Raw genomic sequence first — 18,095 nt, forward strand, 5'->3', positions numbered from 1 at the left:
TTTACAGAAAATTGTTACAAGGGTTTTATGATGAGAGAGAGACACAAAAAGTGAATGTATAAATGCTAGCTCTATAACCAGTGTGAGTGCTCCATTTCGAGAGGAAAACAGAGAGGAGGAGAGAAGAGGAGTTGCTGGAAAGGTCACTTGGGATGGTAAGAAGAATCATCTGAAGTACTCTACAGAATTTCTAGATTTTGTAATTACTGCTGCTAATTCATCAGAAACACGCTTCTAACTCGATAAAGGCTTGCTTGAAAATCCCCAGCATAAAGAAGCTACCAGAAATAGCAACAGATCCCAGAGGGTGCATCCTGGGGAAGCAGAAGGCGCTGAGCTCCGGGAGAGAGGCAGCGACATGCAGAGCCAAATAGGAGCAGCCTACGACCCAGCACGCCCTGGAGAGCCCGGGCAGCTGGGGAAGCTGCGGGTGCACTTGGAGACTTGCCACTGAGAAAATGCTTTAGACCTGCTGGGGAACTTAAGAGAGGAAAAACTGGGGACATCTTTGCACACCAGCTGTGTCCTGCCACACGTATGGGCTGTGGGTGCGCCGCCCTCCAGTCCAGATTGGTGGATCTGAGGATACAAAGCTCATTTTTCTGTGACGAGGTACTACTGTTATTTACCAGTGCCAGGAGCAGCTCTGTGCCATGGTTACATCCAAACCCTGGAGAGGGATCTCCTATAGCCAGCTATCTGCAAAACGCAGTGCGAGCTAACCACTGCATAACTCCCTGACATCTCCATGTGGGTATAGTGACAAACCTCACATCTTTATTTTAGTGCTAGAAAAAAAATACTAAAAAAAAGATAAAAAATCTCACAGTTACGTCTTTCACAAGTAACACAGAAACAAGAACTTCCCTCTAATGAAAAGTAACAAGCACTGAATAAAGAGACAGGAAAATGACAGAGTCTGTAACCTCATTATAGATATATTTTGCATTAGCAGCTACAATTTAACTCAATTTAATCAATTCTAGAAGGCAGTAGCTCTGGTGTAAAACAGAAGATCCCAAATTAACCTTTTTTTCTTCTTCTTTTTTTTTTTTTAATTCGAGGGGTGGGGTGGGGAGGTAACACCAAAAAAGTCTTCTACAGTGACTCAAACTGACAGATTTGAGCAACCTACAAATAACTGAAGTAATTAAATGGCATTAAAACAACACAGTGTGTTGGCTAAATTATTTCAAAGCTGTTCAACAAGTTGTGCCTTTGGCTTTATACTCACATGTGTGGATTTTGGAAAGGAACTCCAGAAGTGTTTAGAGTAAATCTTGCTGTGGACTTGAAAGGTGGATTTGCAAAATTTAACTTCAGCGCTTTGCGTTTACCTGGGAGACAACGAACATAAAGTAAACTTTTTGTCAGCAACAAAATATTAAGAGCATCTGGAAATAAGCAGGAAAATATAAACATATTGTAAGAAAAGGAAAACTCATTTCTCAACAACATCAGCAAATCATAGCTTGTGTTAGGGGCCCAGGGATGGAGAAATGAGTCAGCTCTCATCCCAAGGCCTTCCCCCACCTCGTTCCAAGTCAATCGCCAAAGAGAGGCATCCAAAGTGGGGTGTGGGGCACCTCCACAGCAGGGCCCTGAGCTTCCCCCAGGCACGACCACTCCTTTAAGCAGATCCGTGCTGGCAGGCTCAACTTCAGCCACGGTGGCCAAGGGGTCCAACCTGCTCTGCGCAGCCCAGAGCACCTGGGGCGGACGGCACTGGGGAGGGGAAAGCGCACCTCTAGATGTCTTTATGCAACAACCCAACCCTAGGAGGGCTGATGGGGTTCCTGACCCTCCTCGGCCTAACAGCAAATGGAGATAACCAGCCTTGAGCAAGGATGGATGAGATCTGCTGTGCGCTCCTTCTGCCATATGGGTCAGCGCAAAGTTCAGCCCATCGGAGGGGTGACTAGGTGAGAGAAAGCTTTGCTCTGCAGCCAGCTGAGAACTTTCTTTTTCCCCGTGCTTTCTCATAGAGCCATAGAATCGTTTAGGTTGGAAAAGCCCTTTAAGATCATCAAGTCCAGCCGTTACCCTAACCCTGACATCCCACCACTAAACCCTGGCCCTAAGCACCTCATCTGCCTGGTTTTTAAATACCCCCAGGGGTGGGGACTTGACCCCTTCCCTGGGCAGCCCCTTCCAGTGCTTGACAGCCCTTTTGGGGAAGGAATTTTTCCCAGTGTCCAACCTAAACCTGCCCTGGCACAACTTGAGGCCGTTTACCCTCATCCCATCGCCTGTTCCCTGGGAGCAGAGCCCGACCCCCCCTGGCTCCCCCCTTCTGTCAGGCAGTTATAGGGAGCAATAACAGCTCCCCTCAGCCTCTTCTTCTCCAGGCTGAACACCCCCAGCTCCCCCAGCCTCTCCCCAGAGGCCTTGGGCTCCAGACCCCTCCCCAGCTTTGTTGCCCTTCTCTGGACATGCTCCAGCCCTTCCAAGTCCTTCTTGGAGTGAGAGTTTCTAAGCTCAGGCTCTTGCAGCACACATGCCCAACGAACTGCAGAACAATCACTTACAAGAAGCCAAACAGCTCAATTCATCCTTATACATGACCCAGAAACAAAGCAGGAGTTGAACAAAACTGAAAAGGTGGCCAAACCAAAATGATAGTCTATCATTTTCTCCAGATCTTATCACCCCTCCACATCTTTGATGTCAATCACTCACAATGTTCTGAAAGATCAGACGCTTGCATGACCAACAGGAATATTTATTGAATCACAGAATGGTCTGGGTTGGAAGGGACCTTCAAAGATCATCTAGTCCAACACCCTTGCCATGGGCAGGGACATCTTTCACTAGACCAGGTTGCTCAAAGCCCCATTCAACCTAACTTTGAAGACTTCCAATGATGGGGCATCCACAGCTTCTCCGAGCAACCTGTGCCAGTGTCTCACCACCCCCATCGTAAAAATCTATTCAAAGCTAACACTAACGATATTGTCAGCCAACAGAGAGGCAGAGCAACCTGTAACTCATGTCTGCCTCCTGAGAAGCCCTGCAAGGCTCCTCCGAAGCATACAGCTGCATGCAGATCTGCCCTCACAGAGGAACCAGAGGTTTCCTGGCAGGACCCTCTGCAAGTGCACAATGTGTCACCTGACCAACTTCTGAGACCTCTTCTGACTACACCGCTGATGGCACCTCCCATCTTGCACAGAGCCAAACGAGCCGAGCTCACAACTGCCGAGGATCTGGGGGATGCCAACACTGACCAGCCGTGTGCGTATGAAAACCTGAAGCTTCCCCCTGCTCGTCCGCTCTCCAAGGATCCTGCCCTGCCGCGGTGTGGACAGGCGTGGGTGGTGGAGCTGGGCAGGTTCCTGTGGGCAATGGCCACACGGCCCCTCGTCCACTCGGCCTGCTACCACAGCATAAACTCTGCTCTCAGACTGGGTCCAGGGATTTACAGTGGTCATCATTCTTCTAGCTTTGTTTTATTCTCATGCCTGAACACTATCCCTCTCTCAAGGGCAGTAATACAGTGTCATAAGATTTTCCCTTTCCAACAGTGCTGTTTATGTAACTTAGAAGAGCAGTTGTCTTTGAAGTGGCCCAACACTGAAAATAACACAAGTAACTACAAACTCCTATCAGAAAATCTCCTTTTCTCAAAACCTGCTCCTGTTCTTACCACCTGCAAACTTTACATGCCAAGTTTCCTCCTGTTTTCACACTGTGACAAAACATTGTTTATCACCATTGAACATCAGTCTACTGATTTCTCTCTCAGTAGGTTTCTAAGAATAGTGCCAATTATGTCGATCCACCACCTAGAGCTGGATTTTCTACAAATCCAACAAATACAGAAGTACAACCCGCCCCTGGGAAGCAAACAGGATGGTTTGCTTTTGCTCAGACGATGGAGAAGGAACGTGACAGGGGAGAAACGGACATACTGAGAAATGCCGGGAATTTCCATTCAGCACAAGTCACGTGGAAATGCGTATTGTAGATGAAACAACACACTAAAACGAACTGGAACTCTGACGAGAGTCAAGGCAAGCTCTCTTCTCCAGCACTACTTCAGCTACATACTCTATGAGTCTTGAGTTTCATCCCAAAAAAGACTTTTGATGGCTCTGAGCCCCTATTCCTCACGGAAACGTCACTCAGAACTAACTGGAGGTAAAAGAGCCTCTTTAGATGCAATTTTGCTATGCACAGATTTAATTCAGACCACCCCATTCTGCAATAATGAATGGGCCTGGGGTTAATGTTGCTTCTGAAATTCGCTAATGCCCCTATCACCATCAAGGTCACATGTCCAAAATTGTCCTAAAATGTGCTGTAGAAATATCCACCTTACGTAAATTAAACATCCTTCAAAGGTTTTGATAACTTAATACCTAATTCTAATCATTGACCACTATAACTTCTACTTCTCTGAGAACTATGAAAATAAAGATTACTGGAGAAGTAATCATAGAATTATTGAAGTTGGAAAAGCCCTTTAAGATCATCAAGCCCAACTGTTATCCTAACCCTGCCATCCCACCAACTAAACCCTGGCCCTAAGCACCCCATCTGCACAGCTTTTAAATACACCCCGGGGTGGGGACTCGACCCCTCCCCTGGGCAGCCCCTTCCAGTGCTTGACAGCCCTTTCGGGGAAGGAATTTTTCCCAATGTCCAACCTAACCCTTTCTTGGCACAACTTGAGGCCGTTTCCCCTCGTCCCATCGTCCATTCCCTGGGAGCAGAGACCAACACCCCCTCACAACAACCTCCTTTCAGGCAGTTGTAGATTTGGAAGAAACCAAAACAAACTTTGGAACATACCGCTTTTCATAAATTAGGTTAATCCTCAAAAACAGACCCAAAACCGTGGAGTTTCTTCACTTACGGTCTTCTCAATTTTGAGTAGTGGATTTGTTCAGCTGCCTGTGAATGGTTATACTAAGTCCAGACTGTATCTGAATGCAGGATAGCCTTGGCTTTGGCTGAGCTGAAGTGGTAAGGGAAGCATTTGCTTATGTTTTGAGGGAATCTAAGCAGGATTGTATCCTAAATTATGCTGCTCTCAGAGAAGATAGACAGCCAAAATAGCTTTCTGATTGCAAATAAGTTAATCTTCTATCCTTAAGGATAGCAATCCTCATTTCAAATCACTGCAGCCATAAAATAGTGATAGTCTTGTTTTCAAATCCATTTTTAAAAGGATGCTGTTGTTTTAGCAACAGGCTGCTGTGGCCTTACTGAGGTAAGGGAGGACGCAATCCCTTGTGTCCTGCTACTCCACAACCACACGTCCCTTGGCTTTTAATAGACTGTCACACCAAAACAGACACAGTGAAGGAGCCGGGAAGCCTTGCCAAGCTTGCACTGGAGACCCACCTACACCATGGCCACAGAAAAATAATTCAGGCTCACAGCATGCATTTGTTTCTTGCTGCACTGGTAAACGTATGCTAGGTTAAGTATAGAACTATTTACGTGCTGCTATCCATCGCGAGGGTTAATCCAAGCACTTGGCTCTGCAATTAGGCTCTCATTACTCTTTGAGGCCTCTTTACCACAACCACAGCCAACCAGTCTTCACACAAGAAGAAACAGCTATCTAGCAGGTAACATACAGTTCGAAAGTATTCCTCCAGAGTTATATGCTGTATTACTATTTTTACTTCATCTAGGATATGTATGATTCCTTCAAGCATCTGAATCACCTCCTGTTGGAGAAATCAATCCTATTTTCTTCCTCAAATTTCCTCACTCCCATCCAAGCACACCACACCTCAACAACACCGCTAACCACGTTCATATTACACATAAGAAAACGCTCACTCTCCACACAGTAAGATTTTCAAACCAGCAGTATTTTAATGGAATTTCTTTCAAGGTTTCTGTCTACAAATTGATCCCTGCCAAAATGCATTCCACTTCGTTCAAATCTGCAACATCAACCCCTTGCTGTCAGAGCGCAAGCATGACTGTCACAGTGCAATGGTGACTGTTCTCTCTGGTGGGATGCTGAAGCCTCTCCGCTGTTTGTGGAGTCGCAATGGGCCAGGAACCAAGCCTATGCTCTGTTCCTTTACTCTAGTATAACCAGAAAAAAAGAAATATAACTGCAGGAAAATGAGTTGTGGCAGCAAACAGCAGGAAGATGCCCAAAGGATTTGCAATGAACCATGCAACCTTTTTACCTCTCCCTGGTAAAATTAAAACATGTCAACAAAAAGGCAGGGAAAACAGGGAGGAAGGGATGTCAGGAGGCCAGAGGGGTTGGGTCCATTCGGGAAAGGGAGTTGAATGTTTCAGGTGATCTCTTCCAGGACAACTCAAAGCAAAGCAAGTGCCAGCTCTCACCTGAGATGGAAAAAAAAAAAACCCAACACCACAGATCTCTCTGCTCTTCTAACAGCTCTCACTACCCAAATTGTCAGATCTTGCCTGCTAACAAAATGCTTGCTTTGATGTAGAGGCAGCAGAGGAATGCTTACCTGTGCTCAGAGCTGCAGCCCCACAGCTGCTGACATCCCAACACACCCAGGATTCCCAGCCCGTTACCGCTGCTGCTGCCAGCACGGTGCCGCCTTCCTATAGCCCCTTCCCACCCTGGCATTTCTCAGTCGTATTTCCTTCCTTCCCAGTCTTGCTCATGGATGTTCTCCAACATCAGCACAACTAATCTGGGAGTACAGTACGTCGTCCTCAAGACAAACCCTTTTTCAAGAAAAAACTAGTCAAATTTGGAAATGAAACATGAAGAACTTCAGCAAATAGCGCAGTTTATTTGGAGAGTCTGAATGGAAGAAGAAGTCTGGGATTTGAGTTATTAGTTTTAAGAACTCTAACTACAGAAACTCACTTTCAAGAGTACAAGTATTTTCAGTACATCTGTCCGTTACTGACACTCACTGCTGTTCAATGAAACCTTCAATTTAGTATAATCCAAGAGTCAGCATTCACATCCGAGATGACAATTTTGCACTACAGGAATATGCTAAGTATGCTCATTTTTAGAAGGCACCTCATTAGAAAGAGTATTCACCCGTAATTCACCTACAGTCCTAAGCGTGCTTCCACTTAGGGAGCACAAAAGGATACGAGCCCAGATCAGCTGGGGCTCTGGAAGGGTTCCCGGCCATTACCTTCATGAAACCCCTACACAGTAAAGCAGTTGTACTAAACCAAAAGTTAGCAAGATGCTTCGGTGATTTACGGCTGGGAGGTGGCTCACGATCGCACAGACGCTTCCCGCACCAGCGGGCACACACCTCTGTGACTTGCCATACATGATTGATGCCACATCCAACAGCACTTGCAAGAGATGCTATAAATACCTGCGCTACGAAGCCTGGCTAAAGCAGGTTAGGCTTCGAGTGCAAGAATTCACAATCAGATTAAGATTAGGTCCCTCGGACTGGAAACTCCCAGCAGTAAAGACCTGAGAACGAAGTCTCTGAAATCTCCAAAACCCACTGCTAACCTTTAGCATTAATTATTCCTGATCCTACCCTGCACGGAAATAACATTTGTATGAATAGGCATAAACAGAACTAAAACAACCTGAGTCTTGGGAGCAGATCAGCTGCGGTAAAAGAGTTTAAACCTGTGCCTGGGCAAGCGTTGCATGCTGAATGTAGCAGCACACGGTTGCAGACGCACAAGGTACACAACCGTGCTTGTGCCAGGCTGCAACAGGCAGCGCTCTGCCGAGAGCGGAGAGTGTAGCACTGGCATTAGACAGCAGCTTTTCTCCTGCACTGGAGCTTGGGCAATTTTTCGCTGGAGAGCGTTATTTCACACATCGCTCACAGTCGCAGTCAAACGCCAAGCCTGGCAAAGCACCGACAGAACCTGGAGTTCAGCTGTCCCAGGCACCATCAACCGGCCAGTGCGCGGCAGGCACTGACAGACCCGATATCTGTGGCAATGGAGCTGCTCCCACTAACGAATATTACAAAATGTTCATGCCACCCGTGTCCAAGGCAGCCTCAAAGGTGTAATCCCGCAGAGACTGTGCCGGAGCAGATGTCAGAAGGAAACGATGACTCTGCCCTGCAAAATTTATTGCGAGGCACGGGAGTTCTTCCTGATGTAAAACAACAGTAAGTTATACAAAGGGCTGTGCCAGGTACTTTTTCATTATGAAACAGCACAGCAAGAATTATAAAATACATTGTAGGGAGGAGGACTGGGAACAGGTTTGGTTGATATTTAGGAGCCTGTACTTAGACTAAAAGCAAGGAAAAAAATCTGCCCTTGAGGCCTTTGCTTAAGGTCAATGGAAAGGATTTAGTTTCTCTGGATAAAACAAGAAGTATGTTTCCATCATCCCTCTAGCTACCTTTTGCCAGAAAAGTGGCAGTGTCAATCACAGCCTGCATCCCACCGGCTCTGATAAACACCTCAGAGCCAGCTGCCCTACAGCCAGGGATCAGGAAGAAGAGCAGGAACCAGAGGACTGGGGGGACTTTTTCCATTTTAAGGCACAATTATTTTGGGGGGAGCAACCAATTCTGTCCACCTTAGCATTAGTGTATCGGGTTTTTTAATTCTGAAGACAAAAGAGACCACAAAGTAGATCCTACTGAAGGCAGGAAACTGCACTGGGAGTTGAGAATTGCTGCCCTGATGTCCGTAGGGAAGGATGAGGACAGCCCTCAGCCACCAAGCCAGGAGGCATCTCCTGACACAGCGGTTCTGGATTTCCCAAGTGTAATTGCTGATAACTCGCTAAAGGAGATGTCCATGGGTGGTAACTCTGATGTCTCAGGTGGGATTAGCAGAGCAAATCTGGACTCATTTAAGCAAAATGTTCCCCAAGATGCCAACAGAAATGAGGGAAGCGTCTGACTCCTCCTGCACATGTCTCCCTCTTTCGCCTCTTGCTCTTCGCCCAGGGGCTGTCGCACAGGAGGTTTCCAGCCCTGCGTTCATCAGGTTGTCATCTGCTACTTTCCTGGAAGAAGCAAGCTGTGAAAAAGACTTCAGCATTCCTGTCCCTGCCTTCCCCCTCCCCAGCACCGTCCCTGCCCCAGTGCTGCTCTCCCTCACCATGGAACGTTTTGTTCCACATCCCCGTGGCACAGGAGGCTTCGCTGCTGTCTCTCTCTGTTAAGCCTGTTACCAAGCAGGTATTTTTTGAGCCTCCTATCACCTCCACCTACGTGGAGGATGTGGAGGATGCTGCCTGACGAAGCGCTGCTTCTCTACAATGGTTTTGGCACAGGGTCAGTCAGGCAACACGGACCCCCAAAGATACCGCTCCCAGTGCAACCCTCACACCCAGACCTCCCCTTGAAACGAACCCGACAGCCTCTGTGTGACATGTAGATACCAAAGAGCGTCCAGGGGACACAGACGGGCCATGGGCTCAGGTGGGAGCTCGGACAGCCCTGCAGGCAGCCGGGCAGGGCAGGACACAACCTCTCCCGGAGAAGAGGTCCAGGTAACAGAGATGCAGCTCAGCAGCACAGGACGAGCCAACAGGGCAGGGCAGCAAAAATGCAGGCGACATTGGCACTGTGCACTCAGCCAGAGCTCAGCCCAAGGGCCACCAAGGATGCCACCAGTGCACCCTGTCTCCTTGCTTCACCTCCAGCCGTGAGAGCAGTGCACGGTGCACACACATGTGGGTGCCACCACTCCCACGCTGTCACCTCATTTTACCATTAGGCCATGAGAGGCAGATGGAGCACACACACACCTAGAGCCTATTTCAGAAAATGGATTAAATTGTTTTGAAACAACAAGCAAAAACATCAAGGGAAGGCCGAGAGGGACATCTTGGGAACCCTTCAGAGTCAAGGGAAAAAGAATAGCTACCAGCAGTGCTACCTGTCACTGACTGACTGAATAGCGAAAAAGGTAAAGCAGAGAGAGTGTCTGCACATGAAAATTTTAAAGCTGCACTAGCACACACAGATAAAACATTGGAAACAACTTGTGATAGGGTGAAGAGACCCATAGCAGAGCAAGCTTTTAACAGGCTCCAGACTCCATCAGGCAGGGGTAATGCATGGATCCCAGCACCAGGCTGCTTCTCCGCTTGACCACTGTTTCCACAAGAAATAATCCCTTGCAACGGCAGCAGATCTCCATGGCTGGATCCAAAACTTCGCAATATATGCTTATTTTTCCAAATATTATCACCTGATACCTATACATAGCTAAAAATAAACCCAGTCAAATTTTCAAGTTAGGATCCGCGTCACATAAGCTGGTTTCCTTGTTTGTGAGTTCCCAGGTGTCCCAGAAACATCTGATCACTGCTCTTACAGACTTAAAGAAGAGCTGAGCCTTTCTGAAAGCCTGGTCTCAGCTGCAAGGTTCTTTAAAACATATTTATCTATCTGCATTGTTGCATCGGGAAAGATTTTGGTCTGGATCTTAAAAATGCCCAAGAACACAGGGTTCCAAAAAGCATTTTTGCTTAGTTCTGCTGAGTTACAGTGGAGGTACATACAACTGCTAAGCAAGAAATCAAAACACGAGACTACAGAACACACAAAAGCTTTTAGTTGTCTTTGAAAGTAATTTTTTATTATTATTTTTAACTCCTTCTTCAGAGAACTTTTACACACTAAATCCAAGGCAATCTCATGCTACGCCTCAAAAATGGTACCTGTAGATTGGCAATGATCTGATTTTGTACTTCTCCAATTTGGAATTTCAGAAGATGTTTTAATTCAAGAGGTAAGGCCTAGACCCAAAGACAAGGTGTGTACAAATAGCTGCAGCAGCCCATCTAGCACAGTATCCCGTGCCCCACCATGCACTTAAGATCACAGAATCACAGAAAGCTTTGGGTTGGAGGGGACCATTAGAGGCCATCCAGCCCAACCCCCCTGCAGGGAGAGCAGGGACACCTTCAACCAGATCAGGTTGCTCAGAGCCCCATCCAACCTGGTCTGGAATGTTTCCAGATGCCAGTGAAGTGAGCAATAAGCAACCTCATAGCATCCTTCTTTCTGATATTCTCTCAGCCTCCAACCACTTTCAGCTCAAGGACCTCCTCAGCCAGCCATGGTATCCCTGTATTTAATAACCATTGCTGGATTTCACTTCCCTGATCATATATATCCCATCCTCTTGTCTCCTTGTGAGCTTTAAGACCCCATCATGCCAAAGCCGGCAGGACTTCACACATCTCAACCCAACAGTTGGCTCTCCAGCCCTCGGACACGAAGGCACTTTGTACAACATGAGCCCAACCCAACAGCTCAGCTACGCGCAGGCTGTCAGAAGAGACAGGAGCTGCCACCCATGCCCAACACCCTGTCACCATCTCCCTTGTCACATGGGTCCTTCCCCAGAACTTGCATTTAAGACACAACCCAAGTTTGTTCCATTTCTGCAGCCCCAACCAGCGCAGCAGCAGCATGGACCTCACCATGGCCATGCAACAGGTCTGGTCACCTCCGCTGGGTCCGCATGCGCTCCCACCCTGCCTTGCAGGACAGCAGATCCTCAATGCCACAACAGACATAGGCAACCCAGCACTGGGGTCTGCCCAGCACGCCTTCACCATGGCAACGAATCCCTCACTGCCACGTGATAGCTCTTCTCTGACCATTGTAATTACTTCGCTTTTCCAGGAATTGGAGAGGGGAAAAAAAAAAAAAAAAGGAAAATCCACACCACAAGGAATAAAAAAAGGCAAAAAACCTAAAAACTTTAGCAAACCTCGGTTTACTTTCCATTACTGAAGTTCAAACCTTTTGTCATGCTGAAATCTGGCAGAAACAGCCAATTGCATTTGTAAATCCAGTTATTTCTCAGCACAAAAATAACGACCTTTAATGAGCACTCACAGGCCCTACTAAACATAACACCACCACACTGCAAACACCAGCTTTTGGGTTCAGTGTCTTCTTATGGAAAAAAAATTAAAAAGCATCTTGTCCACTCAAAAAATTCAAGCTTATGCTGTCTTCTGAAGCCTTCAATCTGAATTAGTAATATGCTAGAGCATAAAGAAGAGCATAGGAAGAAGCCCCCATTTCGCACTGCTGAGACGTGCCGGGCAATGCCCAACAATCAGTGTTGCAAACAGAATTTGCAGCTTTAAACAGCCTGGCAGCATCAAAACCTCTCCAGAAAGATGCACAGTGACGGACTCTTGCCCGATGTTTTCAGTCAGCTGCCAAAACACCTGAAATTCCAGGAGTGAACCTTGCTGCTGTGCTGAAAGGACAGAAGGCAGCAGGTACCAAACCTCTTCACACCTCAGCTGAAGGCTGGGAAAGGACCTGGGGGTCTTGGTCGACAGGTGGCTGAATATGAGCCAGCAGTGTGCCCAGGTGGCCAAGAGGGCCAACAGCATCCTGGCTTGTATCAGGAATGGTGTGGCCAGCAGGAGCAGGGCAGTGACCGTGCCCCTGTGCTGGGCACTGGTGAGGCCGCCCCTCGAATGCTGGGTTCAGGGTCGGGCCCCTCACTCCCAGAAGGACATGGAGGGGCTGGAGCGTGTCCAGAGAAGGGCAACGAAGCTGGGGAGCGGTCTGGAGCCCAAGGCTGCTGGGGAGCAGCCAGGGGAACTGGGGGTGTTCAGCCGGGAGAAGGGGAGGCTGAGGGGAGCCCTTATCACTCCCTACAACTGCCTGACAGGAGGGGGGAGCCAGGGTGGTCAGTCTCTGTTCCCAGGGAACAGGCGATGGGATGAGGGTAAACGGCCTCAAGTTGTGCCAGGGCAGGTTTAGGTTGGACATTGGGAAAAATTCCTTCCCCAAAAGGGCTGTCAAGCACTGGAAGGGGCTGCCCAGGGAAGGGGTCGAGTCCCCACCCCTGGGGGTATTTAAAAGCCGGGCAGACGAGGTGCTTAGGGCCAGGGTTTAGTGGTGGGATGGCAGGGTTAGGGTAACGGTTGGACTTGATGATCTTAAAGGGCTTTTCCAACCTAAATGATTCTATGAGTCTACAGACGCAGCAAGGGACTAGGTCACAGCATTGCCCTTGGCAGATTGCCAGAACAGCCTCTCACAGGTCAACAGCTGGCTGCTCTCAATTATTGCAGCTATTTACCTATGTGGCAGAAATCTTCATTTTTGTTAGCAAAGAAAATACAGATGGAAGTGCTATCCCATTTACATTTCTTCTGAAGGAAGATCTGGATAGCTGCACTCAGCCAACTCCAAACCAACAGCCAAGGTACCTGCAGCCGTAAACGTCTGCAGCAATAAACTACACAGATCACGGCTTTGGTGTATTAGTTGGTACAACTCAAAAAAAAAGAGCTGGCATCTGGTTAGTTTAGAGAGGATGGATCTAAAGAGAATATAAAAAATATCTGTATATATAACTACTGATCTTAATACAGCCATTCCTAGTGAGAGCAAACACTGCAGAAAGCAAGAGTATAAAGAACTGCTGAGCTGCAACATGCTCACCTGCAGAGCAGGAAGCTATGGTTTTGTGGTTTTCCTTTTCTGTGTGGTTCCAGATGAGCAAATCCCAGTGTTTCTAGCTAGGACAAAACCAAGCTCTGACAAGCCTGGCTCCAGCATTTGAAGCACAGTCAGGCAGTGTAACTTCTGCTGAGAGCTCTGGTCCCCTTCTGCCGCTCAGCTCAAAGCATTCGGCTCCAACATGCACTCACCCAAGGAAGGGGACACAACTCCAATGACAATAAGTTGCCTCTTTATTACTACACTTTTTTACTAATAAAATAAAATTAAAATAATGAAAATTAAAAATAATAAAATAAAATTTCAAAATTGCTTTTTAATCCTATGTGTTTATCCTGCAGCATTATTTGCAAGCCCTGACCCCAGGACTTGGGTCTCACTGGGCTCAGCACTGCAATGTCACACCAAAGGAAGATTTGCCATTGTAAAGAATCAGCACAGTTACTCCGCACCCGGGTTACCCCCAGAAGCAGCAGCCCTGCCTTTCCCCCAGGTGCTCAACCCTGACTTTTTCCCCCTCCCACGGTTAGTGTTAGCTGCTTCCCTGACCACCCTCAGTGCCAGCCGCTTGCACCACAAGCTTGCACAGGTGAGAAAAGCAACACTGCCTCCTTCAACAAGGCCACTATCTCAGTTACCCTGGAACCAGAGCATTCAATCGGACGCACGGATCAGACTGCTGTAATCCACCAAACCAGCTACCTCCACGAGAAATGTCACTGTGCCATCCCTCTGAGACTGCTGCTTCTTACCTTTTTCCCCTTTGCATCTCCCTCGTGCTAGACTGCTCTGGACACCAGAGCACCCAGGGATAACAGTCCATGGCCTTGACAGCTCATCGCTACACGAACTGCTCAGCATGAACATGGAAACCCACTCTGCGCAGCTCATTAGAACCTCACTGACGTAGCCACCATCTGCCAGACTGTCCTGAAACGGGCAGGACGCTGCTTTGGAGCACGGAGGCCCCTGGGGGCATGCAGGGCAGCAGGTATTGCAATGGGCATGCTGGCATTGCTGCTCAGCACCCATAGCTCCCGATTGCTTAGGAGATGCAAGAGTTCAGAATCCCTGGAGAAACAAAACAGTTCTGGAACACTTGGCCCATGAGTTACAGCTCCCTCCAGCTGGTAATGTATGAGTACTACCTGTGGCTTCCCTCTCCCGTAGAGAAACACTTCCTAGGCGTTTCATAAATTCAGCCCAGGGGGTGCAAGTCCTGGTCACACACTTGAGTTTCTATTTACCTAAAACTCCCACATCTGTGAACGATGCCAGGCAGGATCGAACTGCCATTCTTCTCTTCCTGGAGTAATTGGGCAGTTGTACTCCTGGGAGGGGCAGGGGACCCTCTGGAGATGCAGCTCCGCTCTGATTTTCATTACTTTCTTTGGAATGCTCTCATGAGAAGCAGCCAGTGTCTGTGAGAAGTAACGTTTGCTTGTGCAAGCCCACAGCCACTTCTGGGCATCCCTCTCTCTACACAAACTTTCTTCTTCCAGGGCTTGAGAACAAGGAAGCAGAGTCTGAACAAGCAGGGCTACAAATTACAGCGAATAATTCAAATTCCTAATTTATGGACACAGAATCACATCAGCTCTATTCTGCTGATACTTGAGAAACCTCAAGACATTTCTGCAATGAACTGTTTCTAACTTTCAAGTGGTCCTCTCGCCACGAGACATCCAGCAGATAGGTCTCACACTTCGCCTCTAGCTAACTGCCAGCTTTAGTCCCTGTCACACTATAAACGAGCCATGTTATATTGGAAAATGTTGGTTTCCCTCCAAAATACGTATTCCTAGTTACAATTGACGCTTTGGAACATTAAGCGAAATAAGCTGTTTAACCAAAAGAACCCAATGCAGCCTCATATATTAATTACAATAAACAGTAAATTTAATCACTTAGAAACAATTGCACCAGTTCCCTATCGAACTAAAATCATGGACAACCCCATTTCAAGTTTAGGTTAAAAATATTAAAATCAATCAAGAACTTAAATGAAAGTTTATGTTCACTAACAGAAAGCAAAATTTAGCATTGCCAGCCAGCACTCAAGCGTTTCGGCATCCTCCTTTTACTAACGCAGCCATTAGGAACTGCCTAAAAAAGCTACTAATCCTTGAAGGACTGACTTCCATCCATCAACAGCAGCCCAGCCAACAGCCTTCAAACCAAGCACATGCTAAGAAACATCATGATTTTAACACACACCTACCCCATCAGAACATGGGACAGGTCTCAAGTTGTGCCAGGGCAGGTTTAGGTTGGACATTGGGAAAAATTCCTTCCCCAGGGCTGTCAAGCACTGGAAGGGGCTGCCCAGGGAAGGGGTCGAGTCCCCACCCCTGGGGGTATTTAAAAGCCGGGCAGACGAGGTGCTTAGGGACAGGGTTTAGCGGTGGACAGGTACAGTTGGACTCGATCTTTTCCAGGTCTTTCCCAACCCAATGATTCTATGAGTCTATGTGCCTTTCCCCAGGGCACGATGCCGAGGGGCAGGCAGCTTCATACCCATGTATGTCTATCCCTGCCTGTCCTGAAACAACGTGGGACAATCACTCATTGCAGGAGCAACCCCACCATGCTGGAGCAAATGTCCCACCTCCCTGCTGGGTCTCCCCACAGCCTACATGAGGATTTAGGGCACCATCAGGCAAAGCACCCACCCTGCTTCTCAGCACCCTCCCAGCCGCACAGCCAGGGAGGTGCTCTGGGGACACAGTACTACTGGGCCATTCTCTCCAAGAACTTGTCCACACTGTTCTTCATCACCTCTACATTTTTAACACCCACAACCCTGCACACCACAGTGTAACCACCTACTGCACAAAGCACCACTTCCCTTTGGGTTGGGGTTTTTTTCCCCCCTAACCTAGCTCCTTGCTCGTTTACCCTGATGAGGATCAAGCCTTGCATCAGCAGATACAGAGAACAATACCATCGCACTGTTCCACATACTCAAGTATTCACATATTCTCACATTCCAGTGCCCAAAGCACTTTGAAACTCCACCAGGTCTCAATTTCTCTGTTTTTTTTTTTCCTGGCCCATAGCAGGCAGCACTGTAATCCTAATTGCTTACTTTAAAAAAGAAAAAAAAAAAACAAAAACAAAAACACACTTTTTTTTTTTTTTACTAAATTAAATTTCAAAAAATATGTTGCTCTGTTTTTAAACACAGTCCCCAAATTTAATAAGGTCAGTTTAGCAAATTTAGCAAAACCAGTCTTGTTAAAGCAGGCAACTTTCCCCTAAAATATAAAATACATGCCTGAAGTTGAGAGGACATTGGATTCAAATAAGCCAGTTTTAAGACTGCTTATGGAGCTCGTCAAATAAGACTCTGCTTTGAGCTGTTCTGGATTTTTTCATTTTTTTAATTGTTACTTCCTCATATCTGATAGTTGGACTGCTTCCATTTCTTATTTTGCCCAAATTTATTCAATCAGAAAAATAACGATACAGTGATTTCATTGTAACCACCCATTAAACCCCCTGCACATGACCCGTCAAGCACAGGACAGGCAGTAAATGTATAATGTGCACGCGTTTGTTGCTTTTACACAAGATGGCATTTTATTCCACATTTAAGTCTCATGTGTCCCTTGAAAGGCACATTGTACCCAACCTGTGGTGTGGGAAATACCAGTCCAGAAATTAGCAAGCTGGTGTTAAAGAGCACAAAAAGCTACACCAAGGTGATAGATTGTCAAAACAAAACCAGAGCAAGTAGCGGAAGTGAAGCCTAATAAAAGCACAACTCTTGCCGCCATGGAAAGACAATGGCTGTCACTCCAAAGTGTCGTTGCACAACGCATAGTATTTCTTTAAAAAAATCCAGCACAGTAGCCAAAGCACTGAAATAGCTGGCCCACAAAAACATACTTGTTCGTGGCATGCCTTTAATGCTACACAGCTTCTCAGGAAGAGAAATAAAATTACACTGGGAAGCAATCTTACTATCAAAGACTGGGAGATGCCCTTCAGTTTTGATGTTCGCAACCCCAAAAGAAATAGCAAAAAAAGTACGAAGAAAGAACAAGCCCTGACCCTCTCCTTTCCACTCTCCAGACCTGTTAGAAGCAGCACCCCTGGAGCAGCACTCCCCCAGAAGAGGGCAGGTGACAGGCACAGGCAGAAGCCCAGTGACACCCACATCACTGGGGCAAGAAACGCAGAGGGAGGCTCAGCGTTGCCTCCCTCTGCTTGGCGGAGCTGCGCCCTGGCACGCACAGCGGAAGCCGCCAGCAAAAAGCTGCTCTTTTTAGGTCAGTGGGAAGTCGGTCACATCACAACCTTTTCCCCCTCATTTCACAGTTTATTAATAAACCACCTGCCTGCTGCTGCGGTCTCGCAAATACAGCTCAACAGAAAATCAAAAGACCTCGCGCCTCACCTGAGAGCACGCGGTTTTGTCAAATTATTCAGTGAGGCAAAGCTCTTGCTTTTTTTTTTCCATGAAAGACGTGTAGAGAGTCAGGGATCAAATCCTGCCACTTCCCGATGGCTTACAGGATGAATTCAGACATCTGCGTTACATTCCCCTCATTGACAGCAAACTGAGGATCTGCAAAGCATTGCCCTCCACCGCACATCTTTGAGCTCCGGGAACAGGGAACAGCAACAGCCTTTACCCTTCTCAGCAAAAAAAACCCACATTCAATTCTTAATTCAACTGGTTACAATCTACAGGGAAAAAAGGCCAGAGCCACCTCTCTCAGC

At 47.3% G+C, this 18,095-nt stretch overlaps 1 protein-coding gene across 1 annotated transcript in view; it reads right to left on the minus strand.

The window, feature by feature from the left end:
• MAP2K4 (mitogen-activated protein kinase kinase 4) overlaps window positions 1–18,095 on the minus strand; it is a 93,904-nt gene that overhangs the window by 60,896 nt on the left and 14,913 nt on the right. The window contains exon 2 of the mRNA XM_009647254.2: window positions 1,235–1,337. Within this exon, the coding sequence (XP_009645549.2) occupies window positions 1,235–1,337 (103 nt within the window). The remainder of the gene's footprint in view (window positions 1–1,234; window positions 1,338–18,095) is intronic.

Source organism: Egretta garzetta, unplaced genomic scaffold, assembly GCF_000687185.1.
Source record: "Egretta garzetta isolate BGI_Z169 unplaced genomic scaffold, ASM68718v1 scaffold589, whole genome shotgun sequence".
Lineage (NCBI taxonomy): Eukaryota > Metazoa > Chordata > Aves > Pelecaniformes > Ardeidae > Egretta > Egretta garzetta.